Source organism: Acomys russatus, chromosome 14 (assembly GCF_903995435.1).
Source record: "Acomys russatus chromosome 14, mAcoRus1.1, whole genome shotgun sequence".
NCBI classification, from domain to species: domain Eukaryota; kingdom Metazoa; phylum Chordata; class Mammalia; order Rodentia; family Muridae; genus Acomys; species Acomys russatus.
Window position 1 is genome coordinate 20,803,396 of NC_067150.1, and position 13,344 is coordinate 20,816,739.

At 44.9% G+C, this 13,344-nt stretch overlaps 1 protein-coding gene across 1 annotated transcript in view; it reads left to right on the forward strand.

Annotated features, from left to right (window-relative positions):
* Ncapd3 (non-SMC condensin II complex subunit D3) overlaps positions 1-13,344 on the forward strand; it is a 66,387-nt gene that overhangs the window by 30,608 nt on the left and 22,435 nt on the right. Inside the window, exons 16-21 of the mRNA XM_051156802.1 lie at positions 6,234-6,425; positions 6,817-6,914; positions 7,011-7,126; positions 9,446-9,553; positions 11,383-11,497; positions 11,590-11,697. Of these exons, the coding sequence (XP_051012759.1) occupies positions 6,234-6,425; positions 6,817-6,914; positions 7,011-7,126; positions 9,446-9,553; positions 11,383-11,497; positions 11,590-11,697 (737 nt within the window). The remainder of the gene's footprint in view (positions 1-6,233; positions 6,426-6,816; positions 6,915-7,010; positions 7,127-9,445; positions 9,554-11,382; positions 11,498-11,589; positions 11,698-13,344) is intronic.

The window sequence follows — 13,344 nt, forward strand, 5'->3', positions numbered from 1 at the left end:
ATCAGTCACTTGATGGTTTTTATCTTTCTGGTATTAAAACTTCACCACTGAAAAATTACTCATCTCATCAGTATTTTCTGCAGACTGCCATGTCTTGCAGTGCCCTCAGCGTCTTTTCTCTGTGCCGGTATTTCCTGGAATCTGTCGGAGTCCTTTTTGTCACATTTGCTTAAAGTGCCCCCTAGTGGCCTCCTTTTGACTTGATTGTTCTTTTGTAGGCACTGTCTACAAACGCAGTCGTGTTCTGACGCTAGAGGCTTCGGGGCTTTGACCTAGAGATTTCAGAAGGGCACAGGCCAGCCCATCACTCACTTCTGAAGGGAAAATGTGTTCCTCTTTCCAACACTAAGTGTAAGCAGTTGAGTCACAGTGGCATGGTGAATATAGGTTAGAATGACCAACAGCAGCTGCTATGGCAGCAAGTCTCCCTTCTAAAGCTCATGTTGAAGTAAACTAGTAAATACACGGGCATCAAGGACAGGGTCCTGTGAAAAGGGCGTGGGCAGCCAGGCTGTGCCCTCCTGAACTGTTTAGGTTGGTAGAGAGGGAGAGCTTTCAGGAGTGGGCTGCTTTGCTCCATCTTTGTGAGTCTGTGCCAAGCCAGCATCCTTGCTTTCTTTCTACAGAGAATGCAGCATGCAGGGTACCACCTTGGAGCAGAGAATGGCCTCAGCAGACACTAAGCCTAGAACCTTAACCTTAGACTCCCCAGCTTTCAGGATTGTGAACAGTAGAACCTGTTCTTTGTCGATTACACATTCCCAGATGTGCTATAGCCACTCAGAAGCCAGACTAAGGTGACGCCATAAAAAACATACAAAGGACAGATTGGAGAACTGTAACCCACAACAAAGAATGACCACCTATCTTTATACTCCTGCTCTCACTCACGAGAGGGCACCTAATAGAGCGTAGATGGCCCGATAAGCAGCTCACAAAAATCGAAGTGGAGACGAACAATAAATAGATACTGTATCTGACATTAAACCTCTCTAACAGTCAAAAGAGTTAAAAGTAAAACAAGTCCCCATTTGTTAAAATATGAGACTTGAGAGTCTATACTGTAACCAGGCATTACTGAGAATTTGAAAAAAAAAAAAAAAAAGTGACAGTTTCTGCATGCTGGAAGAGTGTATAAACCGTCAGAACCTGCTTAGACGACAACCCAGCCCTGGGTTTCCCTCCCTTGCTCTCTGGCACCCCGGCCCACCCAGGCAGGATCTCTTCTGTCTCGTGTGTCTTGCAATCCACCCATTGACTTTTCTACATGCATGGTCTCTCCAGGAAGCATCATGTTCTGTCATATCACCCTACCGTTGCCTCGTATGGGCTTCTGTGTGATTCCTCATGTGCACTGTGATTTTCCTTTACTTACCTCTGAAAATCTTTCTTGGTTCCTCTAGTGTATTAGTCAGGGTTCTCTAGAGGAACAGAACTCACTGTGCGTGCGTGCGTGCGTGCATGCGTGCGTGCGTGCGTGCGTGCGTGCATGATTTATTAGAATGACTGACAGAATGACTGTGGTCCAACTTGTTCAACAATGGCTGTCTACTACTGAAAGGTCTGAGAATCCAGTAGCTGTTCGGTCCACAAGGCTGGATTGTCTTAGTTGGGTGACTAGAGCTCTGATGAAACACCATGACCAAAAGTAACTTGGGGAGGAAAGGGTTTATTTCACTCATACAGCTTATTTATTTACTTATTTATTTTACTCCTATAACAGTTAATCATCAGAAGCAGTGAGGGCAGGAAATCAAACAGGGCAGGAGCCTGGAGGCAGGAGCTGACCGAGAGACCGTGGAGCAGGGCTGCTTACCGGTTTGCTCAGCTTGCTTTCTTATAGAACCCAGGACCAGCAGCCCAGGGATGGAACCACTCACAATGAGCCGAGTCCTCCACCATCAATTATTAATTAAGAAAATGCCCTACAGCTGGATCTTTTCTGGTTTTTCAAGACTGTTTCTCTGTGTAGCCTTGGCTATCGTGGACTTGATTTGTAGACCAGGCTGGCCTTGAACCAGCTGTCTGCCTCTGCCTCCCAAGTGCTGGGATTACAGGCATGTACTCCCACACCTGGCTCCTACAGTTGGATCTTATGGAAGCATTTTCTCAATTGAGGTTCCCTCCTTTCAGATAATTCTAGCTCGTGTGAAGTTGAAACCAGTACCCTGGCTGTCTCAGCTGGTCCTCGGTGTATGCCAGGATCCGGAAGAAGTGGGTTCTCATGCCAGGGAAAGAAGTGGCATGCTTGCTAGGAAAAGCTAGAGCAAGCAGACAAGGCGCAGTCTTCCTTCTTCTGTTTCTTGTACATAGGCTGCCAGCAGAAGGTGTGGCTCAGACTAAAGGTGGCTTTTACCAGTTTCAAAGATCTGGATTGGCATGCCATTAGTCCCAACACTCAGGAGGCAGAGGCACGTAGATCTCTGTGAGTTCAAGGCCAACCTGGTCTACTGAGAGAGAGTTCTGGGACAGCCAAGGCTACGTGGCAAAACTTTGTCTCCAGACACAAAACAAACCAAACAAAAAGATCTGGATTAAAGATCATCCTACCTCAAAGATCTGGAATTGGGTCTTCTCACTTCAGATGATTCAGTTAAGAAATGTCCTTCACAGGCGTGCCCAGCCATTTGGCCTTTAGTTAACTCCAGATGTAATTAAGTTGACAACCAAGAACAGCCATCACAGCTGGCTGACTCGCTGTGTTCCGTGAGTGTGTGGGGGCACGGGTATGTCTGAAATTGAGGCTCACCTTATGCTTCTGTAGCATCGCAGCTGCCTCTGTAAGCATTCTCCTCATTTTCAGATGGAGGAAACCACCTTGGAGTCAGAGGTCAGAGGTCAGAGGCAGGTGGCTACTGAGTGTGAGTGAAAGATGGTAGTAATAAAGGACCCTGTGGGGAAAGTTACGTGAAGAGAGGGAGGGAACTTCTGAGGTAAAGAGAAATGGAGAGGGGAACAATCGAACGCTGGAGCTTGCTGGTCTTTCTTTCCTTAATATTAGCTATCAGATTTAGCCCAAAGTGAGGAGGAATGGAGAGTAGAGGCCTTAAGTGTGATGACCATTTGGAGTTGCTGTGGTGACATGGGCCAGGGTAGTGAAGCTTAACGTTGTAATACCAAGAGGTTTCTTCATTTTTACTCCTGTTCGTCTGTGATTATAAAATGGAAGCTACAGAGGCAATATGATGATCCTGGAACAGGTAACGCAAACAAGCAGATGCAGGAGCCCCCTTCTGTCCGAGCCAGGGTTAATAGGTCTACAGAGGGCATGATAACCACTCGCCCCGTCTGTTTTATTTGGGAAGAGTTGTTTTTGTAAAAGTGCTATTACTTATACTTACATAACTGGGTCTGCTGGGTTTAGGTTTTGCTGCTTTTGGTTTTGTTTTCAGTGAAGGGGATTGAAGTAGGGATTTAAGCTTCTGCGAGACAAATGCCCTCTCACTTAGCTGTGTCCTCAACCTCCCTTTTTCCATTTTATTTTGAGATAGGATCTTTCTAAGTTGCTCGAGCTTGCCATGTGCTTGTTCTGTAGCCCAGACTGTCCTTGACTATGCAACCTTCCTGGCTCAGCCTTCTGCGTTACAAGCTTGTACTACCAGGTCAGCTTATTGTTAATTTTTAAATAACTGATAAATATATTTAAATTCCTAATATGGCATATCCCTCCATTCTTCATAGGCAAAAGTTCTTTGGGGGGGGGCGGGGGGGTGAACACTAATTTTAAAGAGTTTAAAGGGTTCTCTAGATAGAGTGTAGCCCAGTGGTAGGAGTACTTCCCTAGTGTGTACAAGACTCAGCTCCACTAAAAATACATACATACATACATGAGTGAATGAATTTAAAGAGGTCTTGCATTGAAAAGCCAAAAGCACTAATAGGGGCCTTGTGGAGATAGCTTGCTGAATGGTGTCCCTGTTACACAGCATGATGACTCTCAATGTGATGCTGGGGACAGGGGTGGGGACAGCTGGACGTGGAACTCATTGGCTGGGAAGCCTGGCTGACTCAGTGAGCTCCAGATTCAGTACAGGAGAGACCCTGTTTCAAAAAACTAAGATGGATGGAGCTGGAAAGATGGCTTAAAGGTCAAGTACTTGCTAAGGAAGCGCAGTGACCAGAGTCAGGTTCTGGCCTTGAGTTTCCATGGACAGTGCACTCTTAAAAAGTGAGGTGTGGTAATCCCAGCTCTGGGGAGGCAGAGACAGGAGAATTCCAGCTTGCTGGAAAGATAGTATAGCTGAATTGATGAGCTCCACCCCTAGTCAGAGACCGTGTTTAAATAAATGAGATGGAAGAAGACTCCGGACATAGACCTGTGGCCTACACAATACACACACCCACAGGTGCACACCCAAGCTCATACATACACACACACACAAAGCACTATTGAGAGTAGTAGTCTTGGTAGAATGGAGAGCCTTATAAACAATAATATGCAAACAGAGAGCAAGTGCCTTAAAGGATATCTGGCTTTTGAAGTGACTTTTATTTAAGATTTCTGGAGGCGTTGTTGTTTTGTTCTGTTCTTTTTTGCTTTGTTTTGTTTTGTTTTTGTTTTATTGTATGTGTGTCTGTATATTTTTCTGAGGATTTGTGCCCTTATTTGAAGGTGCCTACAGAAGCTGGAAGGCCTCAGATCTATCCCTTCAAGCTGGAGAGACAGTTTGTTGTAAGCCACTCAACACGGGTTATGGGAACCAACTCTGATTCTCTGCTTTATTCAGCACTGGGCCATCTCTGCAGCTCCCCAAACTGACCCTTGAACACTAATAAGGAGCAAAAGGGCAGCCAGCAGAGGAAACAGCCCTGGGCTCGTAAGTCTGTGTGCACTGCACTGGCACCTCAGCACACAGATGGCTGATCGGACTGTAGGGAGCCTGGGACCCAGTTAAACTGGAGCTTTATAATACAACATGCCGGGAAGCTTGACCTGATGATAAAAGCAGAGTGACAAGGAAGTTGCTGATGAACGTGAACAGAGAGAGAGGGCTGGAGTTTGCTTTTTAGGAAATACAGAAAATGGATTAGTGTTTGGAGACCAAGAGGATCAAACTGGACGTTGAGAACACGGGCCCGTGTGAAGTGATTTAAGTCACAGGTGATAGGACAGAGTAGGATGGGGCAGTGGACCTGGAGGAAGGAAAGCCTTCATTCTCAGTGCCCTGATCTAAGTGCTGGAACTAGTTGTAGGCTTAACGCCTTACTCTATTTAGGTTGCTCTTAGTCTAGTAGAATTTTCACAAGACAAAGTCAGTTTTGATAGGAAGTCTATTACAAGAGCACAAAGGAAGAATACCATCAAATTTCCTTATTATTTCTTCTCTTTCTACTTCCCTCCCTCCATCCTTTCTCTTCGTCCTTTGGCAGGAGACTGAACCCAGTGTCTTAGACATGCCATCTCTGCAGCCCCAGGAGCTGTGTTGTAGTCTTTCACATACATGGTGTGGCTTGTCTCATGAGCCTTACCATCTGTGCTACTGAAAGAAAATGAGAGATGATTTGACCCAGCAGTGACGGGTACTGGGCGGGGAGTACATCAGTTGGTAATGTGCTTGACCCACAAGCTTGGAGACCTGCATTTGGACCTATTCACCAGAAAGGCAGCCAGTTTGCTGGCCAGCTTGTGTAGTTGAACAGTGAATTCCAGGTTCAGTAAGAAACACTGACTCAAAAAAATAAGGTGGAGAATGGTTGGAGAAGACACTCAGCATCACCCTCAAGAACATGTACATACACACATGACACACGGTAACATGGATATTTGTACATTTGAAGCATTTTACATTTTATTTATACATTACTAAGAGACACAGCTAGTTCCAGGTCATTTGCTATGCCATTTAAATGCTATGGTGTACTTTCTCTCCAGTCTCTCATTAAATAAAGGGCAGTGTATCTGTTCTATTGTTATTTTATTCCTATCAACATGGACATACCTGTTATGGTAAGTTATATGTGTGGAAATATTAGATGGGTGATTTTGAAATTTTCTTCTTGTTGTAAGGAGTACTTTGTGAGGGAGGAGGAATAAGGACAACTTACTCTGAAGGGGAAATTAAGAAGAACCTTGTTCAGTATCAGAAGTGCAAAGAGATGGACCCCCCACATGGATGTTTTATGTACCAAAGAAATCCTGGAGCTGTGGAAGTTAATGCCCTTTAGTGAGGGGTTGGTCAGAAGAATTGTATATTTATTGTTACAATTCTCCTTTCTCATCTCTTTTTTTCCAGCCGCTATTTAAATAAGGCTTTTCATATCTGGTCCAAGAAAGATAAATTCTCATCCGCTTTTATAAACAGTGTGATATCCCACACTGACACAGAGCGTTCTGCACCAGCCTGGATGCTGCTCTCCAAGATCACCTGCTCATCACCCAAGCTGGACTACACCAAGATAATGGAGTCTTGGGAGAGGCTCAGCAGGTCTGCGTGCAAGTAAAGATGAGTCCCTGCAGACCCCAGTTTGCTGGAAGTAAAGCTTGTGTCTTCAGAAAATGGCCGACTTTGCAGCTGTCGCTGTAGATTCTGGCTTAAGAACAAGCTTGAAAAATAGGAACCCCGCCTAAGCAGTCTGCCTTTGTCGAAGCGGAGGGTGCACCTCAGTGTTCCCTGACCTCACAGCTAAGCCTCCTTAACTACTTGACTTCTGACACTTATAATTCAGAAGAAATTGGGGTTTTTGTTCTGTTGGTTTTTTGTTTTGTTTTTTTGGTGGTGGTGGTGGTTTGGGGTTTTTGGTGGTTGGTTTTTTGCTTTGTTTTGATTTTTGTTAGCATGCTGTTTAATTTGTCACCCTCGCCTTCCTTTTCTCTAGAGAGCAATCTCCCAATCCGAACACCTTAGGCTATATGCTGTGTGTCATTGGGCAGATTGCAAAGCACCTTCCCAGGAGCACCCGGGACAGAATAACCGGTGGGTGTAATAGAGGCTGTCTTGAAAAGGCCTTACTCTTTTTATAGTGCTGCATATTTTCTTAGGCACACGTTTCAAGGCTTTTACTTTTCTTAGGTGTTGTCAAGGGCAAGCTGACTGGATTTCAGTGGTCTCTAGAGTTGATCAGTTCATCTGTTGACACCTTGCAAGGGCTTTGCAGAGCATCTGCAAAGACGCTGCTGGAAGAGCAGGTATGGCCACATGTGTTTCCAACTTCTACTCAAATATGCTTGCTACTTCATCTGGAGTCTTGAGAAGTCTCTAGGAAGAGAGTGCGTGGGAACATGTGTGGTGCCCAGTGCCTCTTGCTGCAGGCCAGCGGCAGTGTCTCGCAGCCAACTTTGTAAGAGTTGACTGCTGAAAACACAGCTCCCTTAGCCACCCAGCCCCACTTTGGCTCCAGGTACAAGTGTCCTTTACTAATGTGTACCTCCTGAACAATACTCATCTTTCTAGTGACAGATCTGCAAGATCATCTTTTAACATTGCAAGAGCATTTAAGACACTGTTTTTTACCTAATTGTGGAGTCCCATGAGCAGCAGATGGTTTTGGTCTTTTGTTATATGATATTCCTGGGAATGCCTGTGCTGTTATGTCACGCAAAGGGTCCCTGCTGTTACTGTGGCTCCAGAGAAGCCTAGCCAACTGGTAATTCTTTATAAATATTTTATCAATTCTAGTGATTTTTATACAAACAAAAAGTCTAAATCCAAATGAGTGTGTTATGTAAGCCAATTACTTTGATCATAGCTGAAAATTTTTCTCGTCAGTATTTTTTTTTTTAAGTTTTATGTATTTAATGTGACTGATAACGCAGGTGTGAAGGTCAGAGGGCAGCTTTCCGGGGTCGGTTCTGATGTTCCACAGGTTGGCCCCAGGGTGGAACTCAGATTGTCAGACTTCAACCATATCAATATTTGTTTGTTTGTTTGTTTGTTTGTTTATGTTTAGAAGAATCTTTTTTATTTTATTTTTATTGTATGTGTATTAGTGTCTTGCCTGCATGTATATCTGTGTTAGGGTGTCAGATTCTCCAGAACAGAAGCAATTAACAGCTGCCATGTGGATGCTGGGAATTGAACCCAGGTCCTCTGGAAGAGCAGCCAGTGTCCAAAACCACTCTCCATCTCTCCAGCCCCCATATCAGTATTTCTAAACAATCATTTTATCACTGTCCTCTGCTTTTGTCCTCAGATGTTCTCTTTTTTTCTTGTGCTTGATTTTCTACATCCCTGTGTGTTTGTATGAGTGAGTGCTGCGTGTAATGGGGCCATCAGTTTCTTGGAGCACAGTTAAACAGTATGAAACAATATGAAAAAGTGTAGTTCGTTCTGTGTTGTTTAGCATAAGATCTGGGGACATTGGTGGCAGATTGTGAGGATCAGTGGTGTACCCCCTCCTGATTTCAGAGCTGTCAAGAGAAGGAAGGTCCCCGGTCCCTTCCTGGCATTCTTACCACCAGCACGTGCTAGGAAAAGTCATCTCTGCTGCAGGTTCTGCTTGCGAATACCTCTGGTCATCAGGCTGGTTGGTTATATTGTTATTAGAGCCTGGGAGAATTAAAAATGTCGACAGACTTAGAAACAGAGCCAAGAGGGAACTAACGGTGGTAGGGAAGTGCCACATTTTTTCTGCCACCATCTCCCTTGGTGGTCAGCAGTAGTGTAAGACCTGGAGAATTTTCTGGCACCTATGGTGCTTAAGTTCGTGTAAACACATTTCTCTTTTCCTCTGTGAGTAAGCATTCTGTATTTTGCTGAGAACAAGAAATGATTGAGAATAGATGATTAACTTTGGCCTCGGACATTTTGGTGTCTGTCATCTTGCTAAGGGTCAGTCTTCTGTGACTGTCATTAAAGTCTTGATGGGCGTGTGGACATACTCCTAGGGGAAGAAAATATCCCAACTAAGAGGGACGGTGGGCCTGCTCATTGTCCCACCTACATTTAAGGTGCCGTTTTCTATAACTTAATCTCAGTGACTTTTTTCGGGAAACATACTGACAGAAGGACTTTATGTGGAAGGCAATTAGAGGAAGAGAATGTGCAGCCGAGGCCTGGTGCACGGCATAGCGCGTCAGAAGCTGTGTGAGACAGGCTGCCCAGCTAAATCCAGAGATATGACGAATCCGACATAAAAGAATTGAATTTACTTGGTGTACTCAGATGCCCGATGGATACGAGTGTTTAGCAGATTGCAGCCAACTGGAGAAAACTACTGAAGTGTGCCTGAGGTGAAGGGGCACTGGATCTTCCTGTTTTCCTTCTGCTCTTCTAGAGCAGATACGGGAAGAGAGATGACGTACACAGTGCTCTTGCAGCACTTGCCTTAGCCACTCCCCATGGCAGGTTCCTGAAAGTGACGCAGGACAAGTGGTGGGAAAGGTGAAAGTGACCAGTGTGGGGGCTGGGGTCTTCCATGCCTTCCAGGAGCCTGGAGGTGTGAGAGCCGGGCCTGGTGAGTCACCCGAGACATGATCTTTCAGAGCTGACCTGTATGTGACTTGCAGGAACTGCTGAAGCAGGTGTGTGCAGACGTGCTCTCCACATGCGAGCACCACCTGTCTAACGTCCTTCTGAAGGAAAACGGGCCTGGGAACATGGACGAAGACCTGGTGGTAAGCAGCAGCTTTCTTGTCATCTTTACATAGCAGGGCTTTTTCCAGGATGACTGTGTAATGTGAAATTCACCTGCTGCTGACAGGCTTTTATAGTTTACATTTTCACTTTGTTTGTTTGTTTGCATTGTATGTTTGCTTGTTTCTGGGAGGGGTTCATGCATGTGGATGCAGATACAGGTAGAAACCAGAAGACAGTAGATGTTGTGGAGCTAGAGTCACAGGCATTTGTAAGATCCTCAATGTGGATGCTGAACCCTCCCTCCAGCCCCTGCTTGGCCTTTTGACTACTTTAATAATTGTAAAGTGTCTTCCAGGCGATCTAAACACTGGCGGGTAGAGCTGAGCTTTTATGATGTGTGGAATAGAAGGGGAGATTTGATCACTGAGGACACAGATACCCTTGGCTGAGCTGGCTATCTTAATGGACACCCCTACAAGTGTAAGAGACCCCCTGAGAACACAGGAGGTAGGGTAGTAACCAGGTCCTGACGTTGTCTGGTAGAGGGAAGCAGCCATGGTTTTGGTGCCCTTCAGTATGGATTGCCATTTAACCAAACCTGCCTGGTTTTTCTCCGGTTTCAATGACTACAGCATCTCATCTCTGTGCAGTTCCTGCTCTGCCAGCTCGGCTCCTGCAGTTGTTAATGAGTATAGACCAGGGTTAGGGTTGTACGCCATCAGTGCTGTGGGAGCCTGGGTGTAGTGGACTGCAGAGCGACTCTGCTTTTCCCCAGTGTCAGCCACCACCCACACCAATATTACACAGAGCAAAGCCACAGCAACTGGAAAAAATAACATGCTTTATGTTCAAGACATGTGCTGTTGGCTTTACTACCTCAAAGTTTAGGGTTGCTCTTGCTATGTTTGAGTGAAGATCGTGGTGTGTTGCCCAGGCTGAGCTTAAGCCTCTAGGCCCAGGTGGTCTTCCCAGTTCCCCTGTTCCCCAGTAGCTAAGATTGGAGGCATGCATGTACAACTGTCCAAGCTCTGAAATAAGCTCTTACCTGCCATTTGGCTTCCTGATGATGCTCATCTATCTTTGGGGTAAAGAAAAACACTATCATTTATTAAAGGGGTATGGCATTAGAAAACGTGAATCGTGATAGCTGGCTGTGACGGTGTTGGACTTTTGTGTGCTCTGAGTAGAAGTTTAAATAGTGAACTATTGGAATTAGGTTTTACAATGGAGAGTGAGCTTACATGCTTCTAAAAACAAGTTTACTTTGAAGGACTGGTGATCAAACCCAGGGCCTTGAGCATGGTTGCCAGTGGTTTGTACCTGAGCTATAGACTCCCAGCCCCATACGTGCTCTTTCAGTGTGGCTTTCCCACTAGGAAAACTAAACAGTAGGTTTCACAGGAGTTATTCTTGTTTTGTTAATTTGAGTCAAGATCTTGCTGTGTTGCTCAGGCTGACCTCAAACCTCTAGGCCCAGGATTATTCTAGAAATAGATGTCCACAAAGTGTAGAACATTCAGTACAGTTATCACGAAATCCATAGCTTTTACATGGCCTCTTTATAATCTTTAAACATTTCTTGTGTGTATTAGTATAAAGGCATGACACCTTCTATCACAACATGACTATTAATAGAAACCCCAGTTATTCACAGAAATGTCTGGATTTAAATGATAAAATGATAATTTGGAATGAATTTTCTTAAGTAGCAACCAAATTTTTATTAATGATCATGCATTATTTTCTTCAAAATTAATAATCTTTTTATAATTTCTGAGACAAAATAATATTCTTTTGACTGTTACTCTAACTAGAGTTTATTTTCTTTTTGCCTGCCTTGTTTTTAACTGCAAAATTCTCTTTGCAGGTGAAATATATTTTCACCATAGGAGATATAGCCCAGTTATGTCCAGCCATAGTAGAGAAGCGAATCTTCCTTCTAATCCAGTCTATCCTGGCTTCTTCTGCTCACGCGGATCAGTGTAAGGCCTCTGACGTCACACTCTGCACCCTTCTGTCCTGACGCTCAGTTAAGTGCCTCAATAAGAAGTCATTTTCTCTTCCTTCCCTGCAGTACCATCATCTCAGGGGACCACAGATAACCTGGCCAGTGAGCTGCCTTTCCAAGTCAGAAGCTCCGCCATGCCTTCCGTGATCAGAGCACATGCCATCATCACTTTAGGTAAGGGTGCCACATGGGGAAATGTGGCTGTACTCTGTGGCTTTTTGTTGTGTTTTGGTTTTGTTTGTTTGTTTGAGACAGGGTTTCTCTCTGTAGTCTTGGCTGTCCTGGACTTGCTTTGTAGACCAGGCTGGCCTCAAACTCACAGAGATCCTCCTGCCTCTGCCTCCCAGAGTACTGGGATTACAGGCATGCACTACTGCACCCAGCTTGTCTGTGCCTTTGAATCAAATAAGCGTAAGCAGTAATATACTGTTGAGGCTAACCCTGCGCTGGCCTCTGTGGCTGTAAGAGTTGGTTCTGATGTGACGTCTAAGCTCTGTAGATCTAACAGAGAACTCCCCTGAGAGCCCTTGAGACTGTTGTTCTGTATAGTAATTACTTCTCTTATTGTTGAGATGACATACCTGACAGAGACAACTGCACAGAAGAGAGGTTCATTTTAGTGCATGCTTCAGGAGGTGCTGCCGTCCTTATCACAGAGTGAAAGCACAGTGGTCCTTACAGTAGCCAGTCTGAGATAGGTCCTCAGAATCCCTCCGCCATGATCCACGTGTGCCTCCTGCCTCTCTTCTAACTTCACAAAGCCTATGCTTAGGAACATTTTGTATATATAAACCATTATAATATACGGGGAGGATTTTTTTTTGTAGGATTATGGTAGTTAATTATAATTATACCTGTTTATTTTATTTTATTTTAAATCACAGTGTAGCTCAGTAAGTTTATCAAGAAGTGTGTGTCAGACATTGGGGAGATGGCTCAGTTGTTAAGAGCACTGGCTACTTTTCCAGAGGGCCCAGGTTCAGTTCCCAGCACCCACATGGCAGCTCACAACTGCCAGAACCTCCAATTCCAGGAGATCTGATGCCCTCTTCTGACCTCTGCAGGCACCAGGCACAAGTGAGATGCATGTAGGTAAAGTACCCACGTACATAAAATATAAAAGAAGAATTAAGGAAGCTAAGTCCACTGTGCATGCCTATAAATTCTAGTACCGGCTCAGGGGTCCTGCTCAAACTATGGCACCAGCCAAGGACAATACGTGCAGTAAACTTTGAACCCCTACCCAGATCTAGCCAATGGACAGGACATTCTTCATAGTTGAGTGGAGAGTGGGGTCTGACTTTCACACGTACTCTGGTGCCTCATACTTGACCATGTCCCCTGGGTGGGGAGACCTGGTGGCACTCAGAGGAAGGATAGCAGGCTACCAAGAAGAGACTTGATACCCTATGAGCATATACAGGGGGAGGAGGTCCCCCTCAGTCACAGTCATAGGGGAGGGGAGTAAGGGGAAAATGGGAGGGAGGGAGGAATGGGAGGATACAAGGGATAACCAGTGAGATGTAATATGAATAAATTAATATAATAAAATAAATAAATAAATAATTCCAGTGCTGGGGATGCAGAGACTGGTAGCTCTCTGTATTCCTGGGGCTCACTGGACAGCCAGCCTCGCCTACTGGGCAAACCTGAAGCCAATGAGAAGCCTTGTATCAAAGGAAACATATGAGGCTGTCATCTGGCCCCCACCAGTGCACATGTGTGTATACACATGGTGTCTGCACACACACAAAACAAGACCTGTATTCTAGACATTACACAGGACTTCAGAAATGGAAACTTTGAAGTTCAGTTTATAGA